This window comes from Rhinolophus hipposideros (genome assembly GCF_964194185.1).
Source record: "Rhinolophus hipposideros genome assembly, chromosome: 11".
Taxonomy (NCBI): Eukaryota; Metazoa; Chordata; class Mammalia; order Chiroptera; family Rhinolophidae; genus Rhinolophus; species Rhinolophus hipposideros.
The window spans coordinates 64,804,860-64,830,275 of record NC_138057.1 but is presented as its reverse complement, the minus strand read 5'-3'; the positions used below and the strand labels follow the sequence as shown (position 1 = coordinate 64,830,275).

General features: G+C 38.5%; 1 protein-coding gene across 1 annotated transcript in view; it reads right to left on the bottom strand.

Moving 5' to 3' along the window:
• Positions 1 to 25,416, bottom strand: part of SNX30 (sorting nexin family member 30) — a 95,261-nt gene that overhangs the window by 31,230 nt on the left and 38,615 nt on the right. Inside the window, exons 2-6 of the mRNA XM_081066116.1 lie at positions 24,369 to 24,560; positions 15,525 to 15,635; positions 5,564 to 5,722; positions 2,645 to 2,840; positions 1,023 to 1,222 (exon numbers count right to left, since the gene is read on the bottom strand). Of these exons, the coding sequence (XP_080922242.1) occupies positions 1,023 to 1,222; positions 2,645 to 2,840; positions 5,564 to 5,722; positions 15,525 to 15,635; positions 24,369 to 24,560 (858 nt within the window). The remainder of the gene's footprint in view (positions 1 to 1,022; positions 1,223 to 2,644; positions 2,841 to 5,563; positions 5,723 to 15,524; positions 15,636 to 24,368; positions 24,561 to 25,416) is intronic.

Here is a 25,416-nt window from a genome sequence, read left to right as displayed (position 1 = left end):
GATTTTTTTGTTTTTTCACCCCCCTTCCCAAGATATAGAAGATTTTCACAGCACTATGATTTTCCTGGTTTTCCATTTTCACAACCCAAGTGGATTGACAGGTTTCTCTAGAGAGTCATCAATCCCACCCACAGAGGTCTCCTTTGAGAAGTAGACAAGGGATGTTCACTTGAAGATGCGGATGATCAATACAGAGCCACATACCTTTTTCAGGAAGACTGACCCCTTTTCTAACTGATGGCACCATAATAGGAGTTCCCTGCAGCTATGCTCTCCTACCAGAACAGGCTGGGGCAATTTCTGGTGTGGGCATTAAAGGCTTGATCCTGTACTTGATCCTTATCACTTTTGTTCTAAAATATTAATCATATGCTTTGCGTTGGTTCTCTGTTCATTTCTTTTGCCGGGCAATTAAAATGTCCTTTTAATCTGAAGACTCATGTCCTTCCGCTTTGGAAGATGTCCTTGTATTATTTCTTTCATAATTTCCTTCCCTCAGTTTTCACTGTTCTTGCAATCAGGAACTCTTATGAGTCAGATACTGAACCCGTGAGACTATCCTGTACGTCTCTTATCATTCTTTCACATTTTCAGTGTTTTTGCACTTTTATTCTATTTTTCAACTATTTTTTTGTCTGTTTTACTTTCCAAGGTTTTTTCATCGTCATCTTCCAACTTTACTCTTCAATTTTATTTCAGCAATCATATTTTAACTTCCAAGAGCTCTAATTATTGACTTGTTCTTTTCCCACAGCATCCTGTTTTTGTTTAGATTTTATACCCCCTTGAACTCTTAGTGAACACTAATAAGAATTTCTTCCAAACTATTTTTTAAATTTTTATAATCACATACTTGGTCCATCATGTGTTCTATTTATATTTCCATGATGTTAGTCATATTCTGATGCTGCCTACCCAGGGAGAAGAAAACCTGTACCACGTGCAAATAGGCAATAGTCAATTACTTTTTTGATGACGACTACAACAAAATACCTAAGTGCACAAGAAATGAGCCCGCTTACCTTCATGGAGTCGGAGTATAAAATGTATTCCCTGAGTACAGGTAGGAAGTCTTCTGTCATGTCATCTGTCAGCTCTTCCAAGGCAGTGGAGCAGTTGCCGATGCAAGCTGACACACCCTCCAGAGGTTCAGCCAGCTCCCCCTCTAAGGCGCTCCATGTGGAGTACACAGGGCCATATTCTCTCAGCTCTACAAGGTACTCTAAAGGTGGAAGAGAAATCAGTAAGATCTGGCTGGGCCGCAATCACTGGTATTACTGACTCAATAACCACTGCAGCCAAGAGCTCTCTCTCCATTAAGATGTGTTTCCTTGGCCAGTCACCTACCTGAGCACACTCTCTTTTATGCTTAAAACATAATTTTTTTTTAATCTTGAAAAGCTCATGTGACAGCTTACATCATAACACCAATCGACTCCACACCATAATGGGAAAGCCATGCCTCTGAGTAATGGAGACCACAATGCCTCTGGGGAAAAGTCATAGGAGCTACAGCCACCAAATATCTTAAAAAATAACCACTCTCCTACCCACACAGTGAAGCAGTGGGTGCAGAGTTTCATATAGGGCTAAGGGGACATTTTTAAAACGGGGAAAAAACCCACTCACAATGAAAATATAATAGAATTCTAGAAAACATTTGATACAGGAGGTGGTCTTCCATAGGCAGACTCACTCTCTCACTCAGGCATCACCCCAACACCTTGGTCCCAACAGAATTCACTCCAACTGGTCCTTCGGTGTGCAGGGTACCTAAAGCTATCTCCAAAATCTGCAGTATCCACATGACATCATCAGTGGGTAAAGGAGAATTAAAGCACAGGGAACAAGAAAATCTGGCCTATTATTTGTCACCAGGATTCTTCCCAGGACAATAAAATGCTGTTACCATTTTTTTAGTACCCAATGGATGGCAACTACTGGTGAATTCTTTTTCATGTATTTCACATCACGTGTCAGCATGATCATTAACCTGGTTCAAGGTCTGTTTGGCTTACAGCTGTATAAGAAGTCAAAAGGCCCCAAAATTCTGGGATACAGAAAAGCAAGTGACCATAAGACGGGTGGGAAGGAAACGGTGGCCACGACCAGGAGAAATAAAGAAAGGCCTCATAACTTCCCAGGTCAGGACAAGTGGGTTTAAATGCAGCAGGGATGGGGTAGGTGAGTCAATTTCAAGTCTGAAGGCTCCTTAGGATCATAATTTCGGCATACACAAGTCACCATGCACCCTTTTGAACCATCTTTCTGCTGAAAAAGATACCTAAGTTTGTTTTTCTAAATGATCATTTCTATGAATGCAGGGAAGCTGAGTGAAGGTCTGGTCTCCATTTTGAAAGCTAAAGTTAAGAAAGAGAAAAGTGGGCAAGTCTAGAGGCTCAGATGTGGTTGTTTGTCCTGGAGAAAGCAAACAAAAGGCGGAAACACAGAGCAAAGGATGGAGCATAAAATTAAACTCTGGTCACAACTACCAGCTCCCCTCCTTGTATTTATTTATTAGTTTTATAAGTAAAGTTCTAGTTCTGTCACTCCAGCATTTCTGCAGTTGACTGCTTAGCACACATGAATGTCATTTCTGCAAATGTTGTCCCTGAGCATGACACAATCTCAACAAAGAGCTCACCTATTTCTTCTTTAATGATCCGCTGGGCTATCCGATCTATGGTTCCCAGTTTGAGGGCAAATGTGTCTAAGTATTCTCCTATGGCTGCGAACTCAAGAGGCCGACTCCTAAGCTTGTAGCCTCCGGTGACATGCTTGACGGACTCGCCCACTCTGGTCAGCAACGCCATCCCTTGCTTCTTGTAGGCATTCAGGTCCTGAGATGACAAATGAACAAACTCAAAGGGCTCAACCACTCGCACAGTCAGGACTCAGGAAACCAACTCCTTTAGGAAGTTGCTTTTTGGAAATGGGGGACTCAGAAAATAAGGAGCTGAGTGAGAGGACCTAACCACAGACACAAAAGTGTGTCCTCCCCAAGTTAATTAACATCTTGAATATTTTTATAATAGTTATTTAGCAGTACCTATATGATGGCTGCATCCATTCTGCTAAAGATGAAAACACTGATTTCAACAGAGCTGATACTGAGTGTCCCCTACCTCTCCCAGCATGAATGGCTTCTTCTTTAAGACACTTCTAGTTTGCGATGAGATCGTCATCATAAGGAAGAGGCATGCTTCTGCATTTGCAGTGGCAGAACATGTAAGTGGGTAATTGAATAGCAAGACCAAGTTATTCACGATGTGTTAAAAGAAAAGATGGGGGAATTGGGGGGAGGAAAAGATGGGGAGATGGGGAGTTCTGCAGATTAGTTGCACAACAACGTGAATATACTTAATACTTATGAGCCATCTATTTTCAAATGGTTAAGATGGTAAATTTTGTTATGTGTACGGGTGTGCCAAAAAAATGTACACACATTTTAAGAGATGTTATGTATTACTTTTCAAAGTTGAACTGAATTATGGCAACAATGTGTAGTCTGATGCTCACTCAAAAGCTGTTTTGGGGAATGACTGATTTTACTTCCAACAAGGTGGTGCCCCACTGCACTGCCACAGAGGCGTGAGAGCTTACCTTGATGAGAATGTGCCAGGACAATGGATAGGATGAAGAGGTGTGGTTGAGTTTCCCCCACATTCTCCTGACTTAACACTCCTTGACTTCTACCTATGAGGGACCTTAAAGGATGTGGTGTACCGCAGAAAACCGGCTACACTGGTGGTACTTCAGGAAGCAATTGAAACGGCATGTGTAGCAATACAAGTGGACACTTTGGTCAACATTGCTCAAGCAGTAGTTCTCCATAATCAGAAGTGTCTGGATGCTGATGGTAACCACTTTGAGCACCTCTTGTAACTGCAGAAGTCAAATGTGACTTGTATTCATCTTTTGTTATCGGTATATATTGAGCATTACAATTTTAATATAGTTTTTTCCTTTCTTAAAACGTGTATACATTTTTTTGGCACCCTCTGTATTTTACCAACATTAAAAAGAAAAAAGAAATATAGAAAACATGGGGTCATTCAGTGTATATAGTTCAGCAAGTAAAACTCAACTAGGGCTAGAATTTGTTCAGTTTATACAAGCCAACTCCCCTTACTCACTCACATGAAGTTGGATGTTGATTAAGACATGCAAGGACATTTTTAAAAATTATTTCATACTGCTTGGCCCACAGATAAATCACACACACACCCCTTCCTATTTATACAAACAGAATGTTAATTCCTAGTCCTAGAAGGGCCCAGATTCCTGTGACCAGGGATCTAAGTACTCCCAACCCCCTTACCTCTCTCTGCTTAATAAAAATGACTAAGCTTGAAGGCCTGCCTGGACAGTGGGCCTGTAATTTGGGTAAATCAGTGAGTTGTGCTTTTGGGGAACAGAATAGAGTTTACTTAGTGTATAAGCTGAAAGAACTATATCTGAGGATCCGTTCACCAGGAAATACTTATTTTAAAAAAGAACACAAGTTTGACCTATAGGGCAAAAAGCCTCCAGGGAAAAAGAGAAGATGAACGGGAACATCACCAATGAGGCTAAATGCCAACTGAGGTTTTAAAAAATATTCAAACACTAAAGGATTATGCCATGTGGTTTCCACTGTCTGGAGAATGATATCCTCTATAATGGCTTTAATGTCAACTGATGCAATCTGTAAATATTTCTCAATTTTGCCATTTCGAAAAAGAAAACTGGAAAATACCTGGGCCTCAGTACCCTTGCCAATACAGAACACATTACCTATGGCCTGAATATGGAAATATGGTACATGAAACTAAATGGATGGAGCTGGAAGGAAGCTGGCATGAGAGTCTGGGCATGAGATCCCATTTCTGCCAACAGAGTAGAGTACCTCAGGTTTTCTAGCCAGTTCTGCCAGCAGGGAATTGCAGAGAGAAATCAGTGAATGATCAATTTGAGTTTGAATACACAAAATCTGGCAGCTGGGTAGACCCCAAATATTTCTCTGGCAAAGCCTTAGAAAATGCCCACCAGATAGGAACCTGGCTGTGGGCTGAACCACTCTTGGTCAGACAGTGATACAGAGGGCAAGTGTGGCCTCAGACCACAAAGAGCCAATTTCAAGTCCTAGTGATGCCATTAGAACATGGACAGACTCCATGAACTTCAATCCTCATCTATAAAGTGGGGTTACGAGGAAACACTCACAGGGTTCTTGTGAAGGACATCCTTATCAAACACTCGATAAACGTTCTAACCCTTCTGTGCCCACTGTTGGTCAGAATGGCCTTTCCCAGTAATATACCAAGAAGTATTTAAGGAAACACGTCTCTGCTTTGGCCAAGTGAAAATACTCTAACTTCTGCTGCTGCTGCAACGGGGTGTTTCTCCTGAATTCTCACGAAGAAGCCAGGCTAATGCAAATGTTCATCAAAAACACAGCAGGTCAATGACGCCCACTCTAGCATGCCATGCATGAAGGTGGCTTGTGAGAGATCAAAATGGCGTTTAAGAAGTCCAAAGAATGCTAACTTGGGGGAAGAAATATGGAAAATTCTGTCCTTACCTTAGCAGTAAGAAAAACATTAAAGTGTTCATTGAAAGACAGCACAGGATGATCTGTAATTCTTTTCAGGAATTTATCCAAAGCTTTTCTTCTGGTCTCCACAAACTCTTCTGAAAAACGATCCACAACACCTTTTACCACAAACTTCTCAGGAAGCGGCTATAAAGACAGGAAGAAAATATTCAGAGTAACTGATAAAATGGTGCACAGAAAAACCACCAGGCTAGCAAATCATTCTATGACTCAACTGTCCAAGAACAGTATTTTTCTTTTCTTTCTTTCTTTCTTTTTTCTTCTTTTTTTTTTTTGCCAAGGTACTCATCTGCCATCTTGGACCCTCTGCCTCCAAGAACAGTATTTCTTAATCAGTCAGATCTTCATGAAGCTAGTCATCGGTATAAACCTTTTTGAAAAATATGGATGGAATAAATCACAACTACCCTGTCAATGTTATAATGCAAGAAATAAAACACCAGAGCACAAGCCAGACAAACAAGTAAAGAAACAAAAACTCATAGACACAGACTATGTGTCAGATCAGTGGTTACAAAAGGGTAAGAGGGAGGAGACAGAAGAGGTTAAAGGGAGTCAAATATTTGGTGATGGAAGAGAACTGACTCTGGGTGGTGAACACACAGTGTGACATACAGATGATGTATTACAGAATTGTACACTTGAAACCTATGTAATTTTACTAATCCTTGTCACCTAGTAAATTTTAAGTTAAAAAAAAAACAGAAACAAAAAACAGAAACAAAATAAAACACTAGCGCATAGTCCATGCAATACAGAAGTCAGTCAATGTTTATCCAGTAAATCCAATAGTATAGTTATCTTTACCTTGCTTGATATAATGAGAAAGTTAGGACAAGATAAGACAGTGTAAAGAAGGCAGACAACATCAAACACAAAAATATATTTAAATATAATAAGATTCTACTCCTAGTTCAGGGAATAAAAGAACTTGGTAGATGTTGAAATAAGTACATTATTAGGCAAATCCATGTATCTAAAAAATACCTTTCCCAAGTCTTTTTTGTGTGTTTAGGTTTACACTCAAAATTTTTTAAAGATGTAACTTCCTTTACTCCCCTTAAACAAATTTCTCTATCCTATGCTCTGTCAACCACTATTGTGGGCAATTTCAAACTACCCAGCTACCAAAGGATCTCTGAGCTTTAACCTTTCTGTGTAGTAGCTGGATTAAATGCTTGATTAAAAGTCCTTCCTTGTTAAGTTACTGCCACCACAAGGAAACAGAGTATCTACTAATGCACAATTAAAAATGTTCTAGTATGAAATATTAAAAGCATATTTTCATTAAAAAAACGATCTTACTATTTTTCCAGATATACAAATGGCCCAATAAGCATATGAAAAGATGTTCAAGATCATTAGTTATTAGGAAAATGCAAATTAAAACCACAATGAGATACCCTTCACAACCCCTAAGATGGCCACAATTTTTTTTAAAGAAAGAAGAAAAAACAAATGTTGGTGAAGATGTGAAAAAATTGGAACAAACATTTAAGTTTACAACCTCTTCAAACCTCATATGGCCATGAAGAGATTTTTTTTAAGTTATAAACCCTTGAAGACCACAAAACAAAACAAAAACAAACAAACAAACAAAAAAAACCCCAAAAAACAAAAAAGAAAAACACAGAAATAGGAAACAAGAACTTAGCCAACCCCAAAAACTGGAATCCTAAACCACTTGGAGTGGAAAAGCCAAGAAGCAACTCAGATTGATAACACAAAATCTATTAAAGATTTAGAAACTGGCAACACCAGCACCCCTGGAAATGAAGTATTTGGGGTGTGTAGGAATTCGACATCTTGAGCTTGAAAGACCTTTGCAAAGTCATTATGTTCTATTAATAGTTCCTGAGTAAAGACCCTAGTGCCATGCCTCCTCGGTTCATCTTTCATATCTGCCAAGTTGTTTGACTTTGGTCAAGTTTTTATAATCTCTTGGTACCTTAGTTTTTTCATCTGTAAAAAAAATAGATAACAATAGTACCAACCTTGTAAAGTCATGACAATTAAATTAAGCTATAAGGTTGACCATGTTTCGATCAATTCCTGCCACAGAGTAAACACTCAATATAAGTTTGTGTGGTTTTGGTTGTAGGAGTGGCAGCAACTTCAGGGGACTACTTACTCATCTTCAGGGAAGCCAGTGTTCAGTACAATCTTTAGATGGTGGGAGTGTTCAGAGAAGAGACTAAAAATTGAGGGATTTCTTTTGAATAGAGAAGGAGTTCTAGAGGGCACAGTGGAAAGGTTTAGCAATGAAGGAAGGGAAGGGAGTAGAGTCAGGAATAAAATTACAGAGCCACATGGGGGTAGCATGTCCAAGTCAGATGTCCAGTAGAGCTTACACTTGGGTAGAACATTTGAAATGTATGACCGGGTCAGACACATAGGCCACACAGCTAAATGTTCTATCATCAGAGAAGCTGTCTTAATAGGGTACGGTTGTCCTTTAAGATAATTCCTTTATTCTGCCCAATTCTCCCATTCCCTCAGGCAGCCATTCTCCTTAAACCCTGCATGCAACTGCCAACCTTTCATGTTAAGCAGATTAGTATCTCTCTGAAGTAGGAACCAGGTGTAAGGGCATCACATGGAAATTCCCTAACCATTTTGCTTCCTCCACAGAAGCTCATCTACTGGGCACTACCCTCACCTACATTCCTCAGGTCCCTGTGAAGAACATACTCCTCTCCAAAGCTAACTATTCCATCTGTTTCCTGGACTCATTAGTTCACTGTCATGAACTTGTCATCAGTTAATTATACCTTTTCTTCAGTATCTTCAACATCTCTTCCTCAACCAGTTCTACTCCCTGAGTTTACAAAAATATGGCTAGTTCTCGTGCTACCTGAAAAAACAAAACAAAACAAAACCCCAACTATCCTTTGACTTTACATCTCCTCTCCCCTCCTTCCTGTCTCATTCAACCTTTTTGAAAAAAGTCATTTATCTTTCTTTACTTCCTCTCTTTCCATTGACTTCTCAACCCCCAACCTTCCCCCAGACCAGAACAACGCTGGCTTTGGTAATGCCCTCACTGCTGCGTTTCTCTGCCACATCCTTACCCAATGCAGAAACTGCTCTTTTAAAGATGAGCAGTGATTTTCTAATTACCAAATCCAGTGGATATTTTTCTGTTCTTATCTCAGGAGTCCTGTTGAGCATTCTCTCATTTGCTTATGCTGAAAAGGAATTGGGCAAATATATGGTGATGGAAGGAGAACTGACTCTGGGTGGTGAACACACAATGGGATTTATAGACGATGTAATACAGAATTGTACACCTGAAATCTATGTAAATTTACTAACAATTGCCACCCCAATAAATTTAATAAAAAAAAAAAAAGAAAAAAAAGAAAAGGAATTGGGACGAAGGCAGAATGAGCAAATAAGTGGTTAGGTGTGCCTCATTTAACATAACAGATAACCTCTTGAAAGAGTTATCCATTCTTCAGATTTAGTACATTGAACTTTGTGTTTAATGAATCAGGGAAGCTTGCTACTTAAAGGAACCCTGGGGTGAATCCTTTTGCAAACAGAATTTCCTTCTGTAGTTGGCATTATTATTCCCAAATGTACATGGCTTCGAAAATTTGTTTCTTCCTATTTCAAGCTTCCTTAAAGGGACACACCTACTCTCAGCCTCACCTTTACAATTACCTCCTGCGTTGTTTATGCAACAGAATCTGGGTTACTAGTAAAATCAAGGGCATCTATACTCTGTACATGAGATAAGTAATCTCAAGTGAAGAGCTCAATACAGCTCCAAGCACACAGTGAACATCTAATGAATGCCAGATATTTTTAGAAATTTGTAAACACTGAGAACAGAAAGCAAAAAGGAGAGTGAACTAAAGGGTGAAACTTCCATATACCTTTTAAGCCAAATGTTTTTAAAAATCATCTGGGATGCCATTTCACACTCATTATGGCTATAAAAAAAAAAAAAAAAGGAGAACAACAAGTGTTGGCAAGTATGTGGAGAAACTGGAAGTCTCATAGGGAATATAAAATGGCAGATCCTCAAAAAATTAAACATAGAATTACCATATGATCCAGCACGTGCATTCCTTGGTATATAACAAAGACAACTAAAAGCAAGTGTTCAAACAAAATCTTGCACAATAAATGTTCAAGCAGCATTATTCATAATAGTTGGGCGGAAGAAAATGGGGAATGGAAAGTGATTACTTAATGGGCACGGGGTTCCTTTGGAGGTATTGACAATGTTCTGGAATTAGTGGTGGTGATTATAAAACATGGTGAATATATTAAAAGCCACTGAATTGTACACTTTAAACTGGTGAATTTTATCTCAATTAAAAACAAACAAACAAACAAAAAAACGGTGTGATGATGGAGTTACCGTAGGCAGAAAGAAGAGGCCCACAGAGGGAGAGAGAGGGAAGGAAAGGAATGAGGACAAGAGGGGAGATGAAGGAAAGTAAGGAGATCATTCTTAAGAAAAGGTGCACCTACAGCTAATTGTAATGGATTATAATACTATTAGCACTGAGGCAGGGAAAATGTCCATCCTCTGTGTCACCATGACAGTTCCAACAAAGGCCAAGTAAGGACACGGGAGTCAAACCTCCCCGATGAGAAGGAGTAGTCAGTGCGGACCTGCCCTGGGAACACTTGGGACTCCACCCCTAAGACTTGAACATTTCTTGCCTTCGTTCAAATAAAATCCTAAGCTTCTTTGCCTTTTTGTGCAGGTGCTCTTCTTTTGCCCTGCCCACTCTCATGCCATTTTGAGAGCGCACTATTTCTTTTCTTTTTAATAAATCTACCGCTTGCATGGCATTGTTTGCTTGACTTTCTTGAATTCTTTCCTGTGATGATACCAATGACCCATTCTCCTGTAATAATGGAAGATGTCAGAGAGGAGAGAAGCTGCTCCCCTGCTGGCTCTGAAGATGGAAGAAGGGGCCGTGAGCCAAGGAATGCAGGTTGCCTGTAAAAGCTGGAAAAGGCAAGAACAAATTTTCCCCTAGAACCTTCAGAGAAAAGCAGCCTTGTCTTCATCTTGATATGAACCCATTGAGGCTGACTTTGGACTTCTGACTTCCAGAACTCAGATGATAAATTTCTGCTGTTTCAGTCACTTTTTAAAAAGTCCCCTGGTGAGGGAGTGGGTAGGGATAGATACGAAACAAGATTGGCCATAGTTGATAAATGTTGAAAATGCGTGATAAATACATGAGAATTTACTGCACTGAATCTCTCTATTTTAGTATGTTTGACATTTTTCCATAATGAAAAAGTTTTTTAAAAAAACTATATATGCATATGTGTGTTGGAACCTACCAAAATCCTATTTGCAAAGCATTACAATAACCCATTAATTATTTCAAGGTTTAATCTTAAAATATTTACATTTTTATAGCACTTGATACTTTGGTAAAACACTTGCACTTATATTCCATATTATAATAGTTTATAAGAAAGTATTTTATAATCTGAAACAAAAGCATTTTTCCTATAGATTGTCACTGAAAAGCCACTATTTCTGGGTGGGAAATCTAAACAAAGATTTCAATAGCTCGGTCTTGAAAGAACTAACTCTTGTCAGCATTTAAATTGCTTCTTCTATGCAATTCAACAAATATTTAGTGCACACCACTACATGACAGAAAACTATTTTTCCTATCCAATCAAGTTAACAGAAAATATTGCTCCTAAGCAAAAATAACCAACAAATAAATAAAAGAGCATCAAGATTAAAAGCTTGGTCCCAGTAAAGAACAATCACCAAGCCTGATTTAATTCAAAGTACTTGAAAGTTCAACCAATGTTTCATTACTTACTAACTTATCTATAAGGCAAACTAAAGGCATGTATATTTAACAATACAACAAAGAAGGAACCAACTAGAAAATGAAGTTAAAAGTTTTTACTGATTATTTCATATTAAGAAAAACTGTTGTTGCATTATGAATTTCTTCTAATTAATTTCTATGTGTTTACCACTACCCAAAATAAAAAACTGGGTGCATAATAAATACAAATGCATTCTTCCAGCAAACTGTCATTCATAAAAACTAAAGCAAGCATTAAATTTTCAGGTGAAATTAAACACTATAGAGTTTAATAAATGCATTTGCTTCATTTCCAAAGTCAGTGCCTATACAATCATGAAATCTATCTGCTGTGTAACTAGTTGGGTTCTAGCAAATGAAGCAGTGTTTAAAACCAACTTCTGAGCCAAAAAAATAAATTAAAAACCAAAAACATGTCACAATGAAGACTTTCTGGTGGCTCCTGCTATTAGATAACAAAGACATACAAAGTGAATTGCCATTATGGGACGACAAATATACATATCCAGCACACTTCTAGTTTTAAGATGGCATTTTAAGAACATGATTATTTCTTTCTGCTTTTAAAAGTCCAGGGGAACAAAGCAATGCAAAAAGAGAAAAATCTGTTGCAGCACCAGAAAATTCAAAGATACTAGTAACAGGACAGAATTTGCTAAAGACACAAGGCAGAAAAGATCAAGTTGAGAGAAAAGTGAAGGTCGGATTAGTGAGACAGGTTGGTTAGTATGGGGGGGGGGGGCGGGTTCCTGGTGAAATAAACACAAAGCAGCCACATCCTGAAACTCTGGATTCCTGAATGTCTCCTTCACTCCAAGACAAAGATATGAGAAGCTTGAGAGTAATAAATTATCTCAAATCCGTTCTGGAGGACAAAGAAGCAGATCTGATAGATAGGAATGAGTTACTTCGTTAATCCCTTCAGGATGGGCACAGGACAAACCTGATAGATGAATTCCTTTAGAAGGCTCCAGCCCCCTTCCCCAAGCAGGCAACGGAAGGTATAAAAGAAAGAACTTTTGCCTCAGTCACGAGGTACCCCCTCCACTCGGGAGCTCTGACCCTTTGTTTTCAATAAACTATCCTCTTTGTAAAACTTTGGAAAACAGTGTCAGTTCCTCATAAGGTTAAATATAGTTACATATGAGTTAGTAATTATACTCCTAGGTATACAACCCCCCAAAATGAAAACAGATGGCCACACAAAAACTTACACACAGATGTTTACAGCAGCCTGACTCATAGCCAAAAAGTAATAACAACTCAAATGTCCATCAAAGGTGAGTGGATAGACAAAATGTGGTACATCTGTACAATGGAATATTATTTGACAATAAAAAGGAAATGAAGTTCTGATACATGCTACAGCATGGATGAACCTTGAAAACGTTATGCTAAGTGACAAAATCCAGTCACAAAAGACTATGTGGTGTATGATTCTACTTATGTGAAATGTCCAGAATAGGCAAATCTCCAGACAGAAGGTAGATAGATTACTGGTTGTCAGGCACTGGGAAAGGTAGAGGGTTTGGAAGTAACAGGCAAGGAGTGGCAAGTTTCCTTCTGGGGTGATGAAGAGTTTCTAAAATTGTATGATGGTTGCACAATACTCTGCATACACTAAAAGCCCTTTACCGGTGCATTTTAAATGGGCAAATTGTATGGTATATGAATTATATTTCAATAAAACTGTTTTTAAAAAATAAGTGAAAATTAAAACACTAATACATGTTACTAATATATGTTTATTGTCTCCATCTGACAATAAACTCTCCAGGGTGGGCAGGGGGAGCTCCCTTGTCTGTCTTACGACCCCTCACCTTCCCAAGGGTGCTCATCAGCCTTGTAAAAAGACTAACACAAAGTGGATGCTTAATAATGGGTAGACACCTCCTAGCAAAGCTGCTGTAAAACGAATTTCCATAGGGGAAAATTTTTGTTTGTTTCCAGTCTGACTTTCATGTTTAAGTCAGAGATGCTCTCCTACATTAAACCTCTCTCTAGCCCAGACACGCACGAAGAACTTATGAAGAAATTTAAGGCTCCACTTTCTTCTAAAGTACCTTCTTTCTCTCTGCTCCTACCCAGACCATAAGAAACCATACTGAAAGATACTCTGGGTCATTCCTGGGCATTCTGGAGACTCTTCCATTCTCCTTCATTTCAGTTCTGGCCTCAGCGTCTACCCATGCACGCTACTTTGTTTCACCAGCAGGTGTTGCTATCTAACCTTTGACGGTTAAGCACCAAACTTGAAATACACTATCTGCCAGGAGATGGAGCACAATTCCCCTTACACATAGTGTGGGCTACCATGCATAAGGAACGACTTCCTTCCAAAAAGTACAGTATGGAGAGGGAGAGAAGAAAGAGTTACTGTACAGTGGAGAAACATGGCAAGCACTACCTCAAGTCAGGCAATTAAGTTTAACAGCAACAGAGATAAATATTGCTGATAGCATGAACCCTTAATGTGATGCGTCGAGAACGGCACTCGGTCTCTGTGCTTTTCCTACCCAAACTGCATTATCCCAGTCTAATCATGAGGAAAGTGTCAGACAAATCTCAACTGATGGACAGTGCACAAAATGCCTCACCAGTACTCCTCAGAACTGTGAAGGTCGTCCAAAACAAGGAGAGCCCGAGAAACTGTCCTGAGCAAGACCTGCCAAGGAGACCCGATGACTAAAACCAATGTTGTATGTCTGCTAGGTGGGATCCTGGTTAGAAAAAGGGCATGAGGCAAAAACTGGGGGAACCTGAATAAAGGACTTTTAGGCAATAATAATGTACCATTACTGGGTCACTTAATGGGACCAATGTGCCATGTTAATGTGAAATTTAATCAAAACTGCATGTGGGTATGTGAGAACTCACTGTACTATCTTCACAATAATTCTGGGAATCTAAAACTGTTCTAAAATAAAAAGTCTATTTTTAAAAAATAATTCACTAGTTAGCTGCCAATTTTGCCACATTACGTTTTTGGGGTTTTTTTTGTTTAGGATTCTACTTTAAGGAATAGTTCCAAGGATTTAAAAACTATAGTTTTTTCTTCAGGCACATTTTTAAGTGATTAGAAGACAGAAAAGCAAAACTTCAGGCTTGGAGAGCAGAGGGGACACATGATGGGGCGGAGGGGGGTTCCCCGAGAAAGAATGGAGTCCCAGCCAAGTCCCGTCATTTCCACCACTGCACTGCCAACATGGCTGCTTTCAGCTTGAAGGCCCAAAAAACTGCCAGTGCATATTCAGCCTCTTTCAACCATAGGGTAAAAGGAGATGCAATGGGAGATGCAATTAGGAGATCTCCATTAGGAGATGCAATGGTAACAGGAATATTGCTAAGAAGTTCTTCAACCAAGGTTATTACTGAAAGATAAAGTCCTGCTGACGAGGTTTATGACCCAAATGGCCCTAAAGCCACCAAAGCCCCCAAAACATCTGGGGTATAGTTATTTCTACTGAAAACAAAGTAGTCAGAGAAGTGCTCAATATGTATGCTGATTTTTAAGTAGTCTTTTCACTTTTATTTGCTCTGGTTCTGTTAAAAAAAAAAGAGCAGATGTAAATAATAGATAAAATATAATGTTGCTTAAATAAATAGAGCTAAGGTAGCTTTTGGGTTTGTTTTTAAAATGAAAAACTGTGGTTGAGTGGATTGTGCATTAAATTCCTGCTCCCTGAATTACCCATGTCTAAAGAAAGCCCAGCTAGCTGTAACCTGAGGCATCATTCTTCACCTGGTGGCAGCCATCCAAACTTTAAGAATGGTGTCCAGGAAGAGTGAAACAGTCTTTAAAGAGGCAGCAAGTGAGAATTAGGACTCTCTATGCTTCAAAACTGTGCCAGGATGGAAGTGAAAACCCCACCCTACTCTAGAAACCGGCATACTGTATAGAAACCAGAAACCAAAACCCAAAAAGTGAAATAGATTATTCAGTATTCATAAACATGTTTTACGTACATTTGCTGGGTGAATACGGTATCAGATGTAAGGTAGCACTTGCCTGTAATTTAGGGGTGAAAACTGAGTAAATCTCCACAGGAAAAGATAATGCAAGAAAAATGAGTAACAAGCTATAATGACTTAGTACCTACGGGAATGAGATGAGTGGGCTGCGATTCTTCCAGTTTGTTCCTCAACCAGTCAAAATCCTGGTATCTCCGACGAACAGAATATTCTGGCAGGTCAAACTCCACCCGAGTACTCTGCAAATAAGAAGAATGGAACAAAATAAGCATAAGGGAATAGGAGCATATCTTGGCAGAAGGGGAGGAAAAAACCTCTCTTTGAGTAACCAAACTGGCAAGAAAACATTTTCTTTTCACCAAACGCACCAGCCAAATGGCAGGGTTTAGCAATACAGAATGACAACTCTGGGCCATAGGACCCAGTTAAAAATTCAAGGATCTAGAATGAAAATGTGGAGGGTTTTCATTTCTACCCTCAGAAAAAAGAACTCAACTATCTCGCAGAATTGTGTTTAGAAACATTTAATTTATTTCCTCCAAGCTTAACTTTGAGAATTTTTTTTTAGCAGAATCTTTCCACTGAGGATATTGCTACTGAATCCAAAGCTGTCAATCTGTTAAAAGAAATTACACCTCCACCTTCTGCTAAATACGCTGACAAGTTTTGCCATAGGCAGAGGGGGAACAAACAAAAAATAACAGATCACCTGCTCATTTAGGATCCAGATTAGATGAAAATAGAAAGGGTTTTGCATAATCTGCCATATTCTGCCCTGAACCATAACTTTGAAATTATATTTTAGATGATAAGAAAAAAAATCTAGAAGGAATATCAAAATGTCATTATATTGAAGAAAAATATTTATCTCATCCTCTTTCCTGAATTTAAGTTTTCTGAATTATGATAATAGCACTTTTTTTTTTTTAATTAATTTTATTGGGGTGACAATTGTTAGTAGATAATAGCACTTTGATAATGAAAACCAATGTTAAATAAAATAAAATTATTTGTAGCAAAATAAGAGTTTTGCACATTAATTGCCCAAACTAAAATTATGTCTCAGATAAACCATTTTCCCCTATGGGAATACTGATGATACAACAGTCACAGTTCTCAAAATTAAAGTACAAAATAAAAATGGCTTAAGCTACATTTCATAAATTTGCCCTTTTAAGCCAAAAAGTCTGTTTCCACCCATAACACCAAGAATATCTTTAAAACACATGAACAAGAGTCACTCATCAAAGAAAAAGCTGTGAATAGCTTTGGCACTGAAAATTATGATTTCATCCTCCTCAAAAGCTGTGCTCACGCAATCTAGGCAAAATTGTGAAGTTAAAGGCCTGGGTCTTGGACGGACCCCCAACTAACTCTTTCTGCATCTTTTCCCCTTTGCTGAGTCCCATGCACCAGCTTATGCCCATGAAACACAACCTTCCCCTATGATGGGCGGTAGGGGTGGGAAGATGGAGAGAAATTCATTCAACGTAGTTTGTATGATCTACTGGAAGACTCCCCAAAGAAGGTAGCATTGTAATATTGGGGGGGGGGAGGGAGAATATTTAAATCCACAGACAAATCACTGCTGATGAATTTGCAGGCATACGGTCATGGAAATATTGAGGGCAGGTAGTCTGACACTCTTCCCCAGGCAGGGAGGGAAGAAGCCTGCACGTAAGCAGTCCTACTGGTAGCACCCCTACCAGATTCCTGGGACACCACTAAGCCTCCCAGAGCCATGGTTTCCACAACAGTAAGAAGAGAGTTGGAAGGGGCGTTCTTCGAGAACCCATGGAGTCCCCCAATAGGCCCCATCTGAGGACTTGCTGATGATTATGGGGCCACAAAAGATAGATTTTGAAAGGTGACAAATGAATTTAAATGATTTTCATTGTAAACAGAACCGATGGAGGGCTCTACTTCTTGCCTTCCTAAATGTTACATGATATCAAGGGACCATTTCTCTTTATTATGCTTTAGCAAATCCACTTCATAAATTATAGTGTATGTAAATAATATTTCTACTCTAACTTTGAAATCAATATTTGTTAACTATAAAAAGCAGTATAATAAAACACAAGTTTTGTTTCTGCTGTAACCAATTTTACTTTGGAGGAACTTCTTTTTCTTCCTTCTATTTATTCAGGTTAGACATATTATTTTAAAACTTCAGGAAAAATAAAGAAATAAAAAATAAAAGATCAATCATACTCCCTCTAAACAGAGAAAAATGAAATTAATATTAGTTTATATATTTTCATATTTTTTATATGCATATTCATTCGTTCACTCATATTTTCTATATCTCTTTAACACATCTTGAAAATCTTTCTATGTCACTGAATTCAGTTCTACATAATAATTTTTAACACATATAGCATTCCACTGAATAGATATATCATGATTGAACCAAATCCCCACTTGTTTCTAATTTTTTAATTAATAAACAGTGCTACAGTAAAGATCATTGGGCACCTGTTTGATAGGTCTCTTAAGATAAATTCCTAAAGATAGAATTGATAGATAAGAGTATATAAATTTTTAATTGACAAATTGCTTCCAGAAATATACAAATTTATATTCTTACCATATATTCTCATGAACATTGGTAATCTCTGATGGATTTATAAATGAAAAATAATATATTATCTTTCACTTTTGTTTCTTTAATGACTATTGGGATTAAACATCCTTTCAAATATTTGTTGGCTGTACTTTTTCTTCTTTTGTGAGGGTCTCTTTGTAAAATTGTGAGTCAAGTCTTTTTCATTTGTGAAAGCTCTTTATAGCCATGTCTATCATAATTTTCAAGTGATTTTCCGGATACACAATTTTTAAATTCATCCATTATTTTCCCTTATGGTTACTCCTTTTGGTTTCATCCCTTAGGAGCTGTCCCCATTGCAAGATTTCTAAAATATTCACCTGTATTTTCTCCTTTATTTATGGCTTTATATTTATGTCTTTAACTATTGCAATTCTACTTCTAGGAATTGACCATTAAAAGACAATTTTTAAACTGTGGCAAAGATACTTGTATAATGATGATCACTGCAATATTATTTAAAATTGCAAAGGAATCAAAGCAACCTAAATGTTCAACAACAAAAATGGTTAAGGAAATTATGGCATATATTCTATGGTTATCAACAATCATGTCTGTAACACATTTTTAATGACAAAATGTTTCGATGTAGTTTTAAGAGAAAACAGCAGGGTACAAAATTAATTGTATATACACTATGATTTCATTGTTGTTAAAAATTTGGATATTTTTAATCCAAATTTTTGGATTAAAAAATTTGGGGAGGCCGGTTAGCTCAGTTGGTTAGAGCGTGGTGCTCTTAACAACAAGGTTGCCGGTTCAATACCCACATAGGCACTGAGCTGCACACTCCACAACTAAATTGAAACAACTACTTGACTTGGAGCTGATGGGTCCTGGAAAAAAACACTTTAAAAAAATTGGATATAGTTTAGAAGTTTAGAAGAAAAATCTAGAAGTGATGACAACTGTCCTCTTTATACTCATTTTTATATCCAAATTTTCTATTATTCTCACACAACACTTTTATAGTCATATGTACAAAAAAAATATTGCTCATTTTTTAACAGTTCCTTTAAGGACAAAAGGGATTTAACAATGCAGTAAAACTTGTATGATGCTGTGGAAAGCAATAAGGTAAAATATAATCATCACGAAACAGAAGGGTGTTCACACTCTCTGACCCAATATTACCACAACGTGTTCTAGGAAAGAAACAGAGATATGTGAAATACGATCAAATGACATCCATTAGAAATAGGTGAGAAAGACAAAGGAAAAACAAAGGACAGAGAGAAAAGCAGAGCCAGGAATGAGGCGAGCGACACACACCTCGGAATTCGGCACACTTGCTAAAATTGGGCCACAGACATTACTGTGACTTTCTGGAGAGAAACCCAGTCAGTTATAAGACTCATGGTCCTCATAAAATATGCTTGCCAATAAAAGTCCGACTATGAGTTTGTAGTCAATTTTTCCTCTGTGAAATTCAGGGTCTAACTTAGAAAAGAAAATAAGGTAATAAGTGTCTGTCTCTATTTTCTAATATCAGTGGTAAACAAAACAATAAAAAAGAAAGAAAAGTGCACACCCACAGTGCAGGATCAGAGACAACCACTATACCATTTTGTTCTGTGTCCTTCCACAGCGTGTTCCATAATCTAGAAAGACCCACAAAGATCACAAGGTCATGGTTCACATCTAACGTCACAAATAGGTGACCGCACACTAGAATGGAAATGAAAAATATTTATTTTCACCATCACTCCATATGAATATCTTCTTGATCATCTTTGGGCATTCCTGACAATTTTTTTTTTTTAATTCAACACTTTGGAAGGCCTAGCACAGAGCCACAGTACAATCATTCACTCACCCAGGTGAGAACCTATCCTCTGGGCTTCATCCTCCCACAAAAGAACCCCTCTTATTTTCCAAGAGCTAAAGTGTCCAGTGGCTGTTGCCTGGAGCCATTCCAAAGAATTTCCATTCAAGCCAAAATTTACAACCAACTTACTCTAGAGACCTTCGGTCTTTGTCAGAAGTGCTATCTGTCCAGGCCATAGCTGGATTCCAAGAAGTCTAACTGATCCCCTTCCCGCAAAAGGAACCTCTTCCCGCATTAAATATTAGCCAGCTAATGGCATTCTGCTTCAGAATCCCACAGCTTTAAGAGAGCACCTGAGCATGTCTGGAGAGGCTGCTCTGGGCTTCCTATCTTCTGATACAAATTGCCACTTATCTCCTTTTTCTTAGATCTTTCCACTAAGCTCTCTGGAACACTCATTTCATAATTAGTACTGAAGTCCTGTAGTTCTTCAACCTATTCAAATTCTGAAAGCTGGCTCTCCTCTAAGAACACAGCCTTCCTACTGTCCCATCAAGTGGAAAGGGGCTCATTTCCTCATGTTACACAAATCTCACTCCACCCCAAGACCAAGAATTGCTGTTGGCATTGTCCTCATTCCACACTGTTCCTTACCACCACCGCTCCACAGCCCAGTGAAAACCCTTTTGAGGCTCATGCCATCAAGATATATCCATCTCTGTCCCTCCTCACGCCTGTCACCTACTGACAACCCTGTCATTTCTCCCGATTCCCTGAGAGGACCTAGCTCTCAGGCTTCCTTTCCAAAGCCCCTCCATAATCTGAGTGCCCTCAAAAGCCAGGTAGTTCGCGCATACAATACCCAGCACTACACCAACAATGTCTCCTTCCCACAGCCTCTCCACAAACTGTCATCACACAGAAATTTAGACATCTCCTGCTCTAACCAGCACCTCCAACATTTCAGACTCGTCCATTTCCCTATACCTCTTCTCAGGCCCTTGGGACCTACAGTTCCTTGACATTCTGTCCATTCTTTTCTTTACTTCCTTCCTTAATCAGCATCAAATTCCATGACCCATCACTTCCACCTCTGACTTGCCAATATCCTAAATGCCCCTTCCCCACTGTCCATTCACACAACTCTGGCAAAAATGCAACCATCCATTTTTCACTCTAGCAGACCTGAAGGAAAAACAAAATCAGACAAACACACTGATCAACACAATAAATTCCATAACTGGACCTTCAACACTGCCAAGAAATCTTTCTATACTTCCTTATCAACCATCTCTCTCATTTTCTTTCTTTTTTTAAAAAAGTTATTTACTTTTTTCAGTTACATTCAGTTGACATTCAATATTATTTTATATTAGTTTCAGGTGTACAGCTTAGTGGTTAGATATTTACAGAATTTATGCAGTGATCCCCGCCCCCATTGGTCTAGTACCCACCTGGCAACTATATATAGTTGTTGCTACATTACTGACTATATTCTCTACGCTGTACTTTATATCCCTGTGACTATTTTGTAACTACCAATTTGTACTTCTTAATCCCTTCACCTTTTTCACCCAGCTCCCTAACCACCCTCCCCTCTGGCAACCATCAACTTATTCTCTATGAGTCTGTTTCTCTTTTATTTGTTCATTCATATTCTTCTTTAGATTCCACATATGAGTATGGTCCTATGGTATTTGTCTTGCTCAGTTTGACTTATTTCACTTAGCATAATAACTTCTAGGACCATCCATGTTGTCACAAACGGTAAGATTTCATTCTTTTTTATGGCCTCTCCCTCATTTTCTACATCAGTTAATACAAAGCCTGTATAAGTTTGAAAACTAAGCCCCACTTCAACACTTAGTAGAAGGCCTCATTATCTATCCATCTAGAAAACCGCAGCTATAAGCAAATAACACTCAACTTTCTGCCACAAAAAAAGTCCCTTCTTCCTCCAGAAACAATGAAAAACGTTGTCTCCCTCATCAGAAGCCACTCTCTCCCTCCATTTCTGCTCAGGATACTATTTCCTTCCACCTTCCCCACGGCTTCCATCCTACTCTCCAATCTTCAGCCTAAGGTCTCCTTCTCCACCCACACTGTCCACTTGGCACTTAAATAAGTCTCTTCCATCCTTAAAAAGCAAACAAAAAGCATGTGTTTGAGCAATTTTTAAAGTCGCTCAGTATCTCAGTTTCCTCATTTGTAAAACAAACATACCGCCAGTGCCTATTTCATTGAGTGTGAAGATTAACTGATGATATATTTAAAGCACTTAGCACAAAATAAATGACAGCTCATCCGTAGAGTGGCACACTATTGCTGTCTTAGAAATAATAGCATAAAAGCATGCTTACTGGCATTTACTAGCATAGAAAGATGTTTGCAACATATTAAGTGAATTGACAGCAGGCAAAATGCTCATTTTTGTAAGGGAATAGAGATCAATAGTTCATAAAGTTATAAGTGATTCTTTCTGGCTGGTGAGTTTATAGATCTTTTATTTCACTGTTTTATCTTACTTGAGTTTCCCAATTTCTCTATAATGAGCACATACTACTTATATAAAATAAAATTTAAAGGGTTTCTATTGCAAAAAAATACAGCACATGGTTCAGTGCTCAATCATTAGTTAATATGATGATACTTTCTAGGACCCTGAAGAGAAAATTGCCAAGATCTGCCTGCCATGAAAAGACCTCTCTCCACCGCTAGAGAAACAGGATGATACCCAAGACTTAGATTTGAGGAGAGAATGCTCTGCCTACATTGGCTTTCAGCTCCAGACTCTTTTTAGTTCAGGCAAAAACAGTTCTGTAATTTGTCCAGCTTTGGTCATCAGGAATCTAAATTAGGACAGGGAGTCAAAAGTCAAAGCAATAGAATAAATATTTATATGACTTTGTCCTCTGACCATTAAATTTGCTGAGAACCTTAGCAGAAGTGGGGATCCTGGGACAAGTTCAAGTGTTTGGGACCCCATGTTCCTGTTTGTCCTCTCTCTCTCTCATCCTGACACAACCCTACCTATCCTTTAACACAACATTCGGAAAGAAGGCTCCAAATGAATCACCAAAAGACTAAACCTGCTGTCACTATTTGAAACAGGAAAATGAAAGGACTCTGGTGTGAGATCAGAAGGGGAATTGACAGTAACAAGGAAAAGTTAATACTGCAACAAGTTCACCTGACGTGTTAGCATTACAGCCAGTGAAAGTGTGGGACTGCAACTTGGAAAATAGTATCCTAAGACATCTAACTTATAGGAAATCAAATCGTCCCAGGAAAAAGGACAGAAATAAGAGCACAAAAAGGAAGGGGGAAGGGAAGAAGCCTAGGAAAGAGTGGTGAGGTGCAGTGCGTGCCTTAGCCTGTGAATCAGTGAACAGAGGTCTGCAGTATCAGCACTTCGGGAAGCAAACTGCAGGGCAGAGGAAACAAGTAAGGGAGGAAAAACATCAAGGGAGCAAGCATCGCTGTGCCAGCAAGGCAGTCACCTTGTCATTCAGCTGTTTAGAGCACATATTCAGGAAAAACAGGTTTTGCATTTCACTGACGATAGTGTAAAAAATAAGTTGGCCCTAGGGGGAAAAATAAGTAACTGGAAATAACTGATGGGAATATGTATGAGGACCTAGGACCTCTGAGGATATAATACACATCTAAGCACCAAGCCCAATGCCTGGGAAGTAGTAGGTACCCAGTGGCAATGGTAATGGGGGAAGACGGTGTGAGTGCATGCATATACGCACACAGACATAGACAAATTCAAATGTGAACCAGGTGTGGAAAGGACAAGGTAGTAGTAATATCATAGTAGCACGAAGCAAGAAATCAATGAATATTATTTTCCATCCTTCTCATACTCCTTCTCCCCCTACCCTCTAGTTGAATTACACCAAATTATACTCATGGTCTCGTCACAGAGATTTAGGTTGATACAATGATTCATAAATTTCAAGTGCAATGTGATATTAATATGTTAAATAGTATCATGATAGAAAATAAGTGAAAGTACAGTTGACCCTTGAACATCATGAGGATTAGGGGTGCTGACCTCTCCACACAGTCAAAAATCCATGTATAACTTTTGACTCTTCCCAAAACTTTACTAATAGCCTACTGTGGATGGGAAACTTACAAATAACAGTCAATTAACACATATTTTGTATGCTGTATGTATTATATATTGCATTCTTACAATAAAGGAAGCTAGAGAAAAGGAAATGTTATTACAAAAATCATATGGAAGAGAAAATACATAATCTTTATCGGGGAATAAAAATCCAAGTACAAGAGGACCCACAAAGTTTAAACCCATGTTGTTCGAGTCAACTGTATAAGGATGAAATGTTTTCTTTGAAATAATGTAGTCACAATTTCTCTTCATTTTAAGATTTAAAATACATACATATATATATATATATACACATATATCTCCACTCTCTCAGAAAGCCACGCCCACAATTGTAATAAAGGAGAACAGAATTGAACAAAAAAGACAAAGAAAGCAAAGACAGAAATCATGGAGGCAGGACTCCAATTCTCTCAGATCATCCAACACGGGCAGATGATAATAATAAAGGGACCGACCTTGGTGGTGATCCTATATGTGATGTAAGTTTCCATGGTACAGACATGCTTCTTGGGATCATCAACCGTGACAAAGAGATCTCTGGTCTCACCATCAATGTCATCATCAAGTTGAAGCCTGTTGAGAAGGGAAGATGACGAAGCTGGACTTGAAGTGTCTGCTGGTGTACCACCGTTGGGCAAAATGAGATCCTGAAATAAGAAAAGAATCACTTTAGAAAGTAAACAAACACACACACCTGGAGAATATCAGCAAAAGTAGCTTGTTTAGCCAAACCGAGAAACACCTCTAAATACAAAAATAACTTTCAAAGAATCTGAGCCTCTCCTTCCTTAACATTTCTCAAGTGAACAGGTCTTTTATGACCAAGACATACACACCACGGCCGTGCCCTACACCAAATGCATGCTCATTCATCTTCTGGCAAGTACTGGAGGAACCAATAGAAGAAAATAGGTCAGGGACAGAGAGCTTAAGAGCCCCGCCCCCACCAGGCCTCAACACAGAAAGAACTCGGTGAGCACACCACATATTCTTTTTTCCCCACTTTCTGAAGGCCACGACCTGGGCCCAGGTAAACATTAAGGGACCTGAACCTTCTAAAATACATAAACACATTTAAAAACGGAATCCACCAACAGAAAGAGACAACTAAACATTATACGCCTCCTGAAAGAAGTTCACAACACCCCTTATAAAGTATGCTTGCCAAAAAACGGAATCTGAGTCCTTAACAAATCTCTAGACACAACACCAATTTATAGGAAATATAGAGGAGTGAGGAAGATAATTAAACAATATTTTGAGGATGCAATCAGCAAAATCCACACTGTGAAACTAAAGAGAATGAAAAACCCAGTTTTTTCAATAGTAAGTTGCAAGGGAAAAAAAATAAGAGTTAGAAGGAGCATGTAGAGGTGTAAGGAAACTTAAGAGATCTATAAACAATTGCAATGGAACCTGATAAAAACAGAATGTTAAAAGATTTTTGAGACAGTGAGAGAAATTTGAATACTGATCAGTTATTTGATGATATTAAGGAATTAT